This window comes from Chaetodon auriga, chromosome 13, assembly GCF_051107435.1.
Source record: "Chaetodon auriga isolate fChaAug3 chromosome 13, fChaAug3.hap1, whole genome shotgun sequence".
NCBI lineage: Eukaryota > Metazoa > Chordata > Actinopteri > Chaetodontiformes > Chaetodontidae > Chaetodon > Chaetodon auriga.
The window spans coordinates 22,961,160-22,975,328 of record NC_135086.1 but is presented as its reverse complement, the minus strand read 5'-3'; the positions used below and the strand labels follow the sequence as shown (position 1 = coordinate 22,975,328).

General features: G+C 43.5%; 1 protein-coding gene and 1 pseudogene across 1 annotated transcript; both read left to right on the top strand.

The window, feature by feature from the left end:
- Window positions 1-3,981: 3,981 nt before the first annotated feature.
- LOC143330843 (trace amine-associated receptor 13c-like) lies at window positions 3,982-5,200 on the top strand. Its single transcript, XM_076747602.1, has 2 exons — window positions 3,982-4,151; window positions 4,378-5,200. Exons 1-2 carry the CDS (start codon window positions 3,982-3,984, stop codon window positions 5,198-5,200), a joined length of 993 nt encoding a protein of 330 aa, XP_076603717.1.
- A 7,051-nt stretch (window positions 5,201-12,251) lies between these two features.
- Window positions 12,252-13,636, top strand: LOC143330842 (trace amine-associated receptor 13c-like; annotated as a pseudogene).
- The last annotated feature ends 533 nt before the right edge of the window (window positions 13,637-14,169 follow it).

Genomic DNA, 14,169 nt, shown 5'->3' with positions numbered 1-14,169 from the left:
TGTGACTTTCTACATGACAATAGTTTATTTGAGGATTTCCAGTCAGGATTTAGAGTGCATCATAGCACAGAGACAACACTGGTTAAAGTTACAAATGCCCCTCTAATTGCATCAGACAAAGGACTGGTCTCTGTACTAGTCTTGTTAGATCTTATTGTTGCATTTGACACCACTGACCATGGTATCCTATTACAGAGACTGGAACACTTCATTGGTATTAAGGGAACTGAACTAAGCTGGTTTAAATCCTACTTTTCAGATAGATTTCAGTTTGTACACGTTAATGATGACTTAGCAATTTTAGCAAATTCATCGTGAACATTACTCAATGTGTCTTAGTTAATCTAGCTTTAAAAGCCATCTCCCCTGGGCCTGACCATGATGCATAATCCCCCTTTAGAAGAAAGTCAGTAAATACATCCAGGTTTTCTGTTATTTAAACAATGCCGCCAAATCACTTATTTCAGTTTGAAAGTCCACTTGCTGTCATGATCATGGATGACAGATGCGACTTGTTTAGAATCAGCTTTGGAGTTTTGTTGCATCTAGCATTATAAAGATAACTTCTACTGTTTGCCCTTTTGAACCCAAATCCGAACCTTAACCTTACCCTAACCTTAACCCAAGTCCCTAAAATTTAATAGGTTACATTATGGGAACCTGCATTTTGTCCCCACAAGTACGGCAAGTCCCCACAATGCGACTGTGTAAACAGATTTACAAATTGAGTAATACATGGGCACACACAGACACACGCACACACACAGACACAGACACACAGACACACAGACACACACACACACACACACACACACACACTCAGTCATTAAGACTTCTCACATTTAATTTGTCTCTGGACAATGAACAACTCTCAGTGTGTAGCCCATTATTTGCTCCTAATGGATGTGGATGGCTAAGAAAGTTTGCACACCTGCATTCATTAGTGTCACATGATGACATCAGTGCAAAAGAAGAAAATAAACTCCAACATGACACAGCGTCTTCACACCTAAACATGATGCAATCATTGCTGAAGAAACAAATGATTCATCAATGTAAACAGATACTTTGTTTAAAGATTATAACCCTTAAACCTTTGTGATGCAACCTCAACACATCAACTCATCATACATTGATCATTGCACACATCATTGCTTAGTGGGGCAATTCATCCAAATCACACAAAAGATTTTTCATTTAGGCCGAGTAGTTTCAAGCCATTAAGACAGTTTTGGTGTGATTTGTATAGGTGGTCAGATAATACAGTAGATCAATACAACAGAGGTGAATGCTATTTTGTGACATTTCAAAAACCTAACAGCACTGTGTCTTCCTGCATAATCCACACTTCACTGTCTCACTTAGAAATGATGACCGTCTGTCCTCAATCCTGAGTAAACAAGAGCAGCACAAAGACGATCCTTATCTCATAATTTTGAGATGCTTATCTCAATTCAGAGAGAAATATGTTGTGATTATGAGTTACAATATGTTGCAAAATCTTTTTTTATTTGGCAGGCAGAGTTTTAGTTAAATGTTAATGACATGATATTTTTGTGTGGAGAGCAGTTCCAAACCTGTACTTGAGATTTGTCTTTTATCAAAGGCAGCTTACATTTGACAAACCACTTGGATTCTGCATCAGTATTAAATTACCAGTCTAAACACTACTGGTGACTTTTTCATCAGCATCGCATCATGATGGAAACCTCTTGGATCAGAGTTTTCCTGCTGTTATTATTGCCACGAACTCCCCATTAATCTAACCCACTTCAGTCTCTGAAGTAGTCACAGTAAAGTGTATTTTGCGTATAGATGAGAACTTTGAGACCATAATCCTCATATGCTCTATGGAACAAGGCAAATTACTTTATTATTTTACTACTGTATTTATCTCCAGAGCCCATAACAGATAGTCAAAAGTGTCAATGTATCATTCAAAATAGACTGAAAGCAACCTGTGTTAACCTCTTATGGCCAGTAAATGTGAAGGTATTGTGGTTGACTGCAGCTTTTGACAAAAAAAAAAATAAAAACAAAAATGCATAGACCAACATAGCTGGTGACCAGCTGATCACCAACTCATCAAAAGCAGTTAAAGGATATTTTAGTGCATAGTTTTGATAATGTTTCCTTCAATTACCTGAGTTTGTCTGGCAAACAGGGTGGTTCCCTGCAAATCTTGGTTCACCTTCACCTGCTCCCAGCGCCAGTCAGCCACCACAGCTGTAACCGATCCACACTCATCATCCACAGGATAAAAACCCAGATCTCCTCACTAATCATGCAAGTATGTTACTTCATAATCAGTTTATCTCCCAGGTCCAGTTTTTGATCACCCGAATCATGGTGGAGATTTAGCAAAACCGTTGCAGGGATTACAGAGTGCAGTCAATAACTCCATTGAGTCCTGCAGTCTGGCTGCCACCACAAGATGGAATGATAATGCTCTCCAGGGGAATTTCTGGGATACATGAACAATTGAAGGATGAAATTGCCATTCGGGGTGAACCTGCTAATTTCGGTGCTCTTGTTTCCCTAGCTTTTTGAGTGGATGCTCGGCTGCGTGAACACTGCAATGAACAGTTGATAGAGTATTTGTGATGGCTGTGTCTCAGGCTCATGTGATTCCACGCTGCAGCTGAATGTAGACGTAATTAGTGCTGATATGATCATAATAAATACATTTTAACCAAATTTTGAGAAGTTCAGTAAAAGAAACGAACAAATGACAACGAACGAGTTAGAACGAATTACATTTACATAAACATTTCCATTTATTACTGCTATGTGAGTATTAGAAGTTGATTCAATCAAGATGAGGAGTAGGTGGTGGCAATTCCCCAGTCAGGTGTGATTATACCATTGCAGAGGAAGTGGGTGAAACAAGATGATGGAATGAAATGAGCATCAGTCAAACCCAAAATGGTGAAAAACAACATAGAAACATGTTAGCAATATGACATTTATGTTTATTTAGTGTATTAATGTGAGGAGCGTTACACTCTCATCACTCCACACAGATACAACATTTTCATCAGCAACATTCAAGTTTTTGTTTGTCAGCCAAGTGTGAAAACTTGTTTTTTCCTCAGGTTTTTATACGTTCAATTTGAAAACACACATAAAAACTGGTGGATGGAAACACACCTATTGGGAGACGAGATCAGCCCTGTGTCATCACAGATAAATGCCTGCACCTCACCAGGTGCTCTGTCCATGTGGCAGGGTGAATTCTGAGTGTCATAAGAAAAAGCAAGATGGCATCACCTCTCAGATCTGTCAGGCAAAGAGAAGTGTGACATTCTGGATGATCAATCCCAAAGGCCTCTTTGGATCTGCCATGGCCATAATGCATAAATAGTGAAAAGGAAAGTAGGAGAAGCAGAAGACCGCCATCAGTGACCCATATACCTCAAACACACCTTTGCCCATGTAGTGGTGCAGCCTGTCACAGGTGCAATCAAGTTACCCAGCCTACCAGCTCCAGCCATACCCAGTCTAACATGGCTCCATGGTTGAGGAAGCCATTCATCCCAGCAGCAACGCAAGGAGACCTGCAAGCGCATTCATACTCACATGCAGGCGAGAAAAAGAAGTGGGACACTTTGCCGCCAGCTGTCAAAGTGGGGGGCTGCCCCCCCCCCCCCCCAAAAAAATACATAAATAAATGTGCTTTTTTTTGACTGCTGAAACTGTTGCAACATTTCATAACATTGTCAGAATATTATTATTATTATAAAAAAAAGTGGTTTAGGATGCAAAGAGACAGAGAGACAAAGAAAACTCAAAAAGAGATTGAGTATACAATAAAAGTATGACGTAAAGACAGAGGGAGGAGGGACCTCAGTAGATGAGATGTGAGAAAACATGAGCTGTAGTGTGGAGGGAGCAAAGAGTGTGGAGAGTGATAAAAGAGCCATGTGACAGAGAGTTCTTGCCAGAAAACTGCCAGAGCTCTGCAGCTTCTCCTCTCTGATGATGGAGACCATGGAAGGAGTTGAGCTCTGCTTTCCACAGCTGAATGCCTCCTGCAAGAAACCTACAAAGCCTTACACTGAAGCCATGCTGATTTATGTCCTGCTTTCCACTATCTCTCTGTTCACTGTGGCTCTTAATCTGCTGGTCATCATCTCCATCTCCCACTTCAGGCAGTTATAATAATCTCAAATGTTGTTTATATGACTGATGACATTGTTTTGTTCTATTATATAAGTTTGTACACTTAACGATTTACAGTGTAAACAATTTTTCATTGCCATTTCCCTCTTGAATTTAGACACACTGCTGCATTACTTGATGTAAAGAAACTAATGAAGTTATTTGTTATGGCCATATGATTTCAATATGTATAGTGATGGCATTCTCCTTCTCCAGGCAGCTCCATACCCCCACTAACCTCCTACTCCTCTCTCTGGCTGTCTCAGACCTCCTCGTGGGCCTCCTGCTGATGCCAGTTGAAATCATCTACATAGAGGCTTGCTGGTTTCTTGGTGACATTCTGTGCACTCTGTATTATGTTGTAGACTACATTATTACCTCTGCCTCAGTAGCCAACATGGTGCTCATATCAGTTGACCGCTATATAGCTGTTTGTGACCCTCTGCATTACTCCACCAAAGTCACGAAGAGAAGAGCACAAATCTGTGTTTGTTTGTGTTGGGTTTGTTCTGTTTTCTTTAGGATTCTTCTTTTAAATGATCACCTGGAACAACCAGGTAGGTCTAACTCCTGTTTTGGAGAGTGTGTGGTTGTAATCAGTTACATTGCAGGAGTCATTGACCTTGTTTTCAACTTTATCATACCCATTTCCATCATCATAATTCTGTATATGAGAGTATTTGTGGTGGCTGTGTCTCAGGCTCGTGCCATGCGGTCTCATATCGCAGCTGTAACAGGCCAACGTTCAGGGGCAGTAACTGTGAAGAGAATGGAGATGAAAGCAGCCAGGACACTTGGTATTGTTGTAGTTGTGTTTTTGTTTTGTTTCTGTCCATACTATTACCCGACACTGGCAGGTGAAGACACGTCCATTGATGCTTCATCTGCAGCTTTTGAGATCTGGCTGGCTCATTTTAATTCCTGTTTGAACCCTGTCATCTATGTCTTTTTCTACCCCTGGTTCAGAGAATCTATAAGACTCATCCTGACACTTCGGATATTGAAGTCTGGATCCTGTGATGCTAAAATGCTATACTGACATGCAGGGGTATTTACACTTTGTCTATAAGCTGAGATGTTCTTTATGAAAGGAGAAATACTTTATGACATCTTGCTCTTTCATTGCATGATGTATACTCCATGTGTATACACATTAAAACCTTGATTAATCTTGGTCTGTATTAAACATTCTGCTCAACTTTCATCATGGACATCCAGATATACACACTGAAGTTTATTGAGGAGACTCAACAGGTCATGTACAGTATCTTAATATACTTTGATAATAATCGCTGAGACATGTAATCATATGTAAACTGAATCTTCAATCTGAGATCAAAAAGGATTATTTTATTTGTATGTCATTTGTAATAATGATGTTATAGTAGCCAGAAACATACAGTAATATTAAACCTATTGTTGGTATTAGTTTCACACATTCAGTCCAAAGAAATGAAATGTTCATGAGTATTTTCTGCTTAAAAACAGAAGCCTGGGGTGCCAGGGTAGCTCACCTGGTAGAGCGTGTGCCCCATGTATTAAGGCTATGTCCTTACTGCAGCATCCTGGCTTTGGTTCTGACCTCTGGCCCTTTGCTGCATGTTGTCCTGTCTTTCCTCTCTGTCACTCTCCTTTCTATAAATAAAGCCAAAAATACAATCTTAATAAAACCAAAAAAAAAAAAAAAAAGGCCTAGTTTATCTTTGTCGAAATGACAGTTCTTCAAAAAAAAAAAAACAGTACCATATTTTTCAAATCATAAAGATATAAATAAAATAATATATGCTTATAATACAATAATGACATTTTGGCTATAAACTGTTTTGGTTAAATATAATCTCTGTTGTCTGGCAACTTCAAGAACATAGTCCAATTGGTAGTTACCAGAGAACCAAGTCCATTACTGATCAGTGACAGGAAGCACTGAGGGAAGCTGAAATGCTGAATGTCTGTTGTTTGGAATCAATAATATTATATGAAAAATATGATGGCTGCAGGAGCCAAAACAGGAATCAACTGGAGTAGAAATTGGGAAAAATAGCACGAGTAAAGGAGCACAAAAGGCGCGAATAGCAAACATGAAAGAATTATCCAATATGTAGGATCACTTTTACAGCGTCATTTGGTGGACAAACTAATTGTATAACCAAATCTGACTCTTTGAAAGGGTGCTCAAGAAGTATATAAGGTGTCTGATGAGAGATGTAAACCCCCAGCATAATAGACACATGGATACTTGTGCACAGCTGATATATGAATGAGCTACTGATGGTGAAGAATGAATGAAACGGCTGAACTTAGTCAGTGGATGGAGGCACAACTTCATTATTCACCCTATTAAATGACAATGTCCGAAATCACTCCCTTGTTCGTGACACTGAATTACGATTCGTCCCCTTGCATCATGACTGAAAAACTGGAAAACAGGTTTTTTGCCACTGACCTTGTGTCAGTGTGGAGAGGACGCAGAAGCAAGAAATACACAGCATCCTAATCTTTAGTACACAAAGGCAAAGCAGCAAATCATGATTTCTAAATCAGAAAAGGAGAGAAATCAAGTTCCCCATTCAAACCTGGGTATTGCAAAGCTTTCAGTGTGCATATCCAAAACAACTCTCTTTGTAAGAGCCTTTTTAATCTGTCCATTGAGTTTTGAGTTTTCTATACAGTAAAACGCCATGGTCAGCCTCTTAATAATTTGGAGCCATGGGGTGTTGGGGGTTGCCATTTCCTATAGCATGTTTATGGTCAGTCCTGATTCAGTTTGCGATTCATCCAATATAACAACAACTACATCAGGGTTCTAAATTAACACCCGCCAACCCGCCAAATGCGGGTTAAAATTCATATTGGCGGGTGTAAATAAAAACTTACTAGCCAATTTGGCCGGTAATGCATTAGGCAATCATGTCAGTCAGAGCCGCTCTACACTTCTCGGTCATTTGTCCCCCTGACAGTCCGTCCTACATTTCCCATGAACACTGTCGTAATGCTACGTGATGACGTACAAGACGCCCATTGGCTGTGCGCAGGCACACTACAGTCTGTAGTGCAACCGGCGCGAGAAACCACGGAAACGCAAACACAAAGAAGAAGAAGAAGAATGAACGGCGGCATATGAACTGTAAAAAAGGAGACTGAGCTAGCTAAAAGTAAAAAGTAAAGTTAAACTAAATGCGTGGTTGGGACAGATGTCTGGGGGCGAGAAGAGGAAGGAGGCAGGGGATGAGAATGTCGATAAAGCGTGCGAAACGAAGAAAAGAAAGTTTAACGCTAAATGGCTGACAGGTCGTGAATGGCTTGTGTTTGATCACGAAAATGCCGTCATGTTTTGTAAGGACTGCCGCATGTACATGAAAGAAAAAAACAAGACGAATAATTTTGTGGTGGGGACTAATACTTTTAAAGTCGAGGCAGTAAAGGACCATGAGAGTGCCCGAAGTCATCAGGAGAGCCTAAGGAGTCTGCAGTACTGACTGCTGCACTATTTGTGTTTTCTAGTTGTACATACATAATTCAATTTATTACCAATGCAATTTTTTGCAAGTGTTTAAGTCATGGCTGTTACTTATATATATTTCTTATTAAAGAAGGAAAGCAGAAACACTTTAAGTTGAAAGGAAAAATACATTTTATTAGGAATGTAATGATACTAAATACTTACTGGAAAAATGTCTTCTATAAAATAATTAATCTGACAGCATTTTTTGTTTGTATAAATTAAATGTTTGCACTTTCTGTGTATATTTTGTTTCATGTGTTGTACTTTCTGTGCATTTTTCATGCCAACAATGTAAATAAAATGATCAAATGTATTCAGTGGCACTCATAATCTCTTATTTTCACCGGGAAAAAATTTGGCTAGTGGAAATTCTGATTGGCTGGTAACTTTAGAAGGTCACCAGCCACATTGGCTGGTGATCAAAAAAGTTAATTTAGAACCCTGAACTACATGGACATTCAAGTCTGTAGACCACATACAAGGTATTGCAGTTGACAAATGACTTTGTTATATTGGCCTCACATGGGTCAAATAGTGGCAGTGGCAGCTAGCCGTGGCACTTCCCTCTGTAACTTGCAGCTTCCATCACAGCAGAGGACATGCCAACAGCCTACCACAGTTACTGTCACTGTTTGTGGCATCTGCTAGTGACACGAGGAAGTTTTCATGAGCGTTATCATTCATCAATGTTGTATTAGACCCACTACAAGTGGCATTTCCATGATGTGATTTTTGCTAGCTGCCTCTGTCGGTATTTGACCCACATAAGGGCAGTTTCCATGGGGACACAATCGTGGAGGCAGTCATCATATAGAAGTTGCCATTGTTTCATCTAAACTGGATGAAAGTAGAAGGTGACTTGAATTCAAAAAGTTAACTTAAATTCAACCATTTATAGTTTTTCTTCTTTTTATCTGACCCAAAGCTAATTCCTTCCCCAAAGCTAATTTATGCTTTGTAAAACCTGTTGATTGATCACCAAAGGACACAAGGTTTACTGGCATTAGTGGGCTGACTATGAAATTATATTGCTGGATAGATAATGAACTTGGCTCTGCTTAGTAATTCTAAGTAAAGTGTAGTGACATGTCAAGTTGTACTGTGATGCATTCATGTGCTGCGGGAAAGTCAATTGATGTGGCTGCTAGTTAAAAAGTAGCCTTTATTTTGAAGGTCCATCCATCCATCCATTTCCACCCGCTTATCCAGGGCCGGGTCGCGGGGGCAGCAGTCTGAGCAGGGACGCCCAAACTTCCCTCTCCCCGGACACTTCCTCCAGCTCATCCGGGGGGACCCCGAGGCGTTCCCAGGCCAGCCGAGCGACATAGTCACTCCAGCGTGTCCTGGGTCTTCCCCGGGGCCTCCTCCCGGTGGGGCATGCCTGGAACACCTCCCTAGGGAGGCGTCCAGGGAGCATCCGGTACAGATGCCCGAGCCACCTCAGCTGACTCCTCTCGATGTGGAGGAGCAGCGACTCTACTCTGAGCTCCTCCCGGGTGACAGAGCTCCTCATCCTATCTCTAAGGGAGTGCCCCGCCACCCTGCGGAGGAAACTCATTTCAGCCGCTTGTATCCGGGACCTCGTTCTTTCGGTCATAACCCAAAGTTCATGACCATAGGTGAGGGTAGGAACGTAGATTGACCGGTAAATCGAGAGCTTCGCCTTTCGGCTCAGCTCCTTCTTCACCACGACGGACCGAAACAGCGAACGCATTACTGCTGCCGCTGCACCGATCCGCCTGTCAATCTCACACTCCATTCTTCCCTCACTCGTGAACAAGATCCCAAGATACTTAAACTCCTCCACTTGAGGCAGGATCTCTCCCCCAACCCGGAGGGAGCAAGCCACCTTTTTCCGGTCGAGAACCATGGCCTCGGACTTGGAGGTGCTGACTCTCATCCCAGCTGCTTCACACTCGGCTGCGAACCGTCCTAGTGCACACTGAAGGTCCTGGCTCGATGGAGCCAACAAGACAACATCATCCGCAAAAAGCAGAGACGAAATCTGCCGGCTCCCGAACCGAACCCCCTCCGGTCCCTGGCTGCGCCTAGAAATTCTGTCCATAAAAATAATGAACAGAACCGGTGACAAAGGGCAGCCCTGGCGGAGTCCAACATGCACCGGGAACAGGTCCGACTTACTGCCGGCAATGCGGACCAAGCTCCTGCTCCGGTTGTACAGGGACTGCACAGCCCTCAGCAGAGGGCCTCCAACCCCATACTCCCGGAGCACCTCCCACAGAATGACGCGAGGGACACGGTCGAATGCCTTCTCCAAGTCCACAAAACACATGTGGACTGGTTGGGCAAACTCCCATGAACCCTCAAGCACCCTGTGGAGGGTATAGAGCTGGTCCAGTGTTCCACGGCCGGGACGAAAACCGCATTGTTCCTCCTGAATCCGAGGTTCGACTATCGGCCGGATTCTCCTCTCCAGTACCCTGGAATAGACTTTCCCAGGGAGGCTGAGGAGTGTGATCCCCCGATAGTTGGAACACACCCTCTGGTCCCCCTTTTTAAACAGAGGGACCACCACCCCAGTCTGCCAGTCCAAAGGCACCATCCCCGACTGCCACGCGATGTTGCAGAGGCGTGTCAACCAGGACAGCCCTGCAACATCCAGTGATGCTTTGCCACCGAGGAGCTTGCAGACTACCTCAGTGACTTCAGCCCGGGTGATGGACGAATCGACCTCCAAGTCCCCAGACATGACAGTGGGATTGAGGAGATCCTCGAAGTATTCCTTCCAATATCAATATCCCCAGTCGAGGTCAGCAGCAATCTTCAGCTTGACGGTATCCCTTACTTCCGGTGTCCACCACCGGGTTCGGGGATTGCCGCCACGACAGGCACCGGCGACTTTACGGCCACCGCTATGGACGGCTGCATCAACAATGGAAGTGGAGAACATGGTCCATTCAGACTCGATGTCTCCAACCTCCCTCGGAATCTGGTCGAAGCTCTCCCGGAGGTGGGAGTTGAAGACCTCCCTGACAGCGGGTTCCGCCAGACGTTCCCAACAGACCCTCACAGTACGTTTGGGTCTGCCAAGTCTGTCCCGCTTCCTCCCCTGCCAGCGGATCCAACTCACCACCAGGTGGTGATCAGTTGACAGCCCAGCCCCTCTCTTCACCTGAGTGTCCAAGACATACCGCCGAAGGTCAGATGATACGACTACAAAGTCGATCATTGACCTCCGACCTAGGGTGTCCTGGTGCCACGTGCACTGATGGACACCCTTATGCTTGAACATGGTGTTCGTTATTGACAAACTATGACTAGCACAGAAGTCCAACAACAGAACACCACTCGGGTTCAGATCGGGGAGGCCGTTCCTCCCAATCACGCCCCTCCAGGTATCACTGTCGCTACCCACGTGGGCATTGAAGTCCCCCAGCAGAACGATGGAGTCCCCGGTTGGAGCACTTTCCAGTACCCCTCCCAGGGACTCCAAGAAGGCCGGGTACTCTGCACTGCCGTTTGGCCCATAGGCGAAACAACAGTGAGAGACCTGTCCCCGACCCAAAGGCGCAGAGAAGCGACCCTCTCGCTCAGCGGGGAGAACTCCAACACATGACGGCTGAGCTGGGGGGCTATAAGCAAGCCCACACCAGCTCGCCGCCTCTCACCGCGGGCAACTCCAGAGTAGAAGAGAGTCCAGCCTCTCTCAATGAGTTGGGTTCCAGAGCCCGAACTGTGCGTGGAGGTGAGTCCGACTATCTCTAGTCGGTACCGCTCAACCTCCCGCACTAGCTCCGGCTCCTTCCCCCCCAGCGAGGTGACATTCCATGTCCCCATAGCCAGAGTCATTGTCCAGGGTTTGGGTTGTCGGGGCCCCCGCCCACGACTGCCACCCAAAACGCAAAGCACCGGCCCCTTCTGGTCCTTCCTGCAGGTGGTGGGCCTACGGGAAGGCGGGCCCACGTCGCTCCTTCGGGCTGAGCCCGGCTGGGTCCCGTGGGCAAAGACCCGGCCACCAGGCGCTCGCCTGCGAGCCCCAACCCCAGGCCTGGCTCCAGGGTGGGGCCCCGGTGACGCCAATCCGGGCGACGTGAACATCCTCGTTTTTTTACTATCCATGAGGGCTTGTGAACCGCTCTTAGTCTGACCCGTCACCTAGAACCTGTTTGCCTTGGGAGACCCTACCAGGGGCATTAAGCCCCGGACAACATAGCCTATAGGATCATTCGGGTACTCAAACTCCTCCACCACGATAAGGTGGCGGTTCAAGGAGGTGAACATACTTAATGTTTAGTCTTTTTTGTTCAATTTATTTTGTGTCAACATAGTCTGGAGTGCAATCGTGTGTTTCCAACACACCATCACATGACTGTACCAAGGGCCCACAAAGGAGCATGTGGTCACTTTGTTTCTTTGTCTGCTTTTTAAGGATTTATATTTTACTGTGCCTGACTGCATTCAGAAATACCGAGAGTATGATGTACTTGTCGTTGGCCTTCTGAATAGGTAGAATTTGCATATGGGAGAGGGGGGTGGGGGGGGGGCGATACAGATAAATCAGATGTAAGACAGAGTACTGATCAGGAAGCTGCCAAAACTCAGCAGCCTCTCTTCGTTCTCTCTGATTATGAAAGCCCTTGAAGAAGCTGAACTCTGCTTTCCCCACATCAATGCCTCCTGCAAGAAGATTTTCCGCCCTCACTTGGAGGCCATGCTCATTTACAGTCTTCTGGCCTGCATCACTGTGCTCACTGTGGTTCTTAACCTGCTGGTTATCATCTCTCTCTCCCACTTCAGGCAGAGATAAACTCTTCTTCATGGTCTACAGAATGTCTTTTTTAGTTACAGTTGGATGCATCAAGAAATGGCTTTGAGCTAGGCAACATAATGTTGTATAAGTCTCTGATGAAAACATTTATACATTTTGACAGCAGTTTCAGCTTTTTTTATCTTCTAGATGGCATATGATTCATACTTCTGCATGTATCAAGGTTACTTTAACAGCTAATGGTAACTATGATGCTGCTTTTGAGCTAGGCAAAGGTGTTGTTGAAATCATTATTAGTAATGCTTTAAATCTGCAATACTGTGCTTTACATATATATTTCTAGACTTACTGCATATAACAATGTGCTCGTTGTTAATATTTTTCCATTTCAGGCAGCTCCAGACCACCACCAACCTACTCCTCCTTTCTCTGGCTGTTGCAGACTTCCTTGTGGGTTTCCTACAGATGCCAGTTGAAATTCTTCTCTTCCGAGGTTGTTGGGTCCTGGGTGACTTTATATGTGCTGTAAATTACTTTTTGGGTATCATTGTTGTCAATGTTTCAGTAGGAAACATGCTGCTTATATCAGTTGACCGCTATGTAGCTATTTGTGATCCCATGTTATATTCCACCAAAGTCACTCTGAAAAGAGTTAAACTCTGTATTTGTCTGTGTTGGATATTTTCTGCTTTTCACAGTAGCTGGTTACTGAGAGATTTCTTAAAACAACCAGACAGATATAATTCATGTTATGGAGAGTGTGTAGTTGTAATCAATTATATTGATGGAGTTTTTGACTTTGTTGTGACATTTTCTGGCCCCATTATTGTCATCATAGTTCTGTATATGAAGGTATTTGTGGTGGCTGTGTCTCAGGCTCGTGCCATGTGTTCCCAAAACGCACCTGTCACACTCCAGCATTCAAAGAGACCACGTGCTAAGAAATCTGAGTTAAAAGCAGCTAGGAATCTTGGTGTTGTTGTAGTTGTGTTTCTTCTATGCTCATGTCCATATTATTGTTTCACTGTTGCAGCTGAGAGCAACAGGGTAGGGCTTTCATCTGCAATCAGTGAAATTTGGTTGTTGTATTTAAACTCCTGTCTAAACCCTGTGATCTATGCCTTTTTCTACCCCTGGTTCAGAAATCAATTAAATACATTTTTTCACTTTGGACACTGAAGCCTGGCTCACATAAAGCCAACTGCTGTAGAGAAAGAGGGATCAAAACCATTCGTTCTCTGTGAAGAAACACTTTTTTTTTTCTGCTGTTGTCAGTATGCTTTTTTATTCTCTCCATCATCATCTGCTCATAATACTTTGACATGTTACATGTGATAATACCACATGCATTGTAGCTGACACTGGCACCTTTTGTTAATTTGAAACTGGCACAGTTATATAATGACTCGCTCTTGCTGTATTTTGAATTTTTAAAATGCACATTAATGTAAATTATTTTCTTATTTTGTTCTTTTCACAGTAATCAAATAAAAAATCAATACAAGATTATCAAGAAGGACTGGGTTGATAAGTATTATCATTAACAGTGATAGTATAAAATCTTCCCTGCCAATGCCTAATCTTAACATATTACAGAATTTTAGTACTGCATTTCTTAGTTACACCAGTTGTGCCACAACAGATTTGAAATATCAATGTTAAAAGATTCTGAGAATCTGAATAAATCTCTGTACACAAGGGACAAGGCCAAAAACAAATACTAGATGACTGTGATCTTTGGCACTGCACCGAAAACAGACACGGTTCTGTAGTGGAC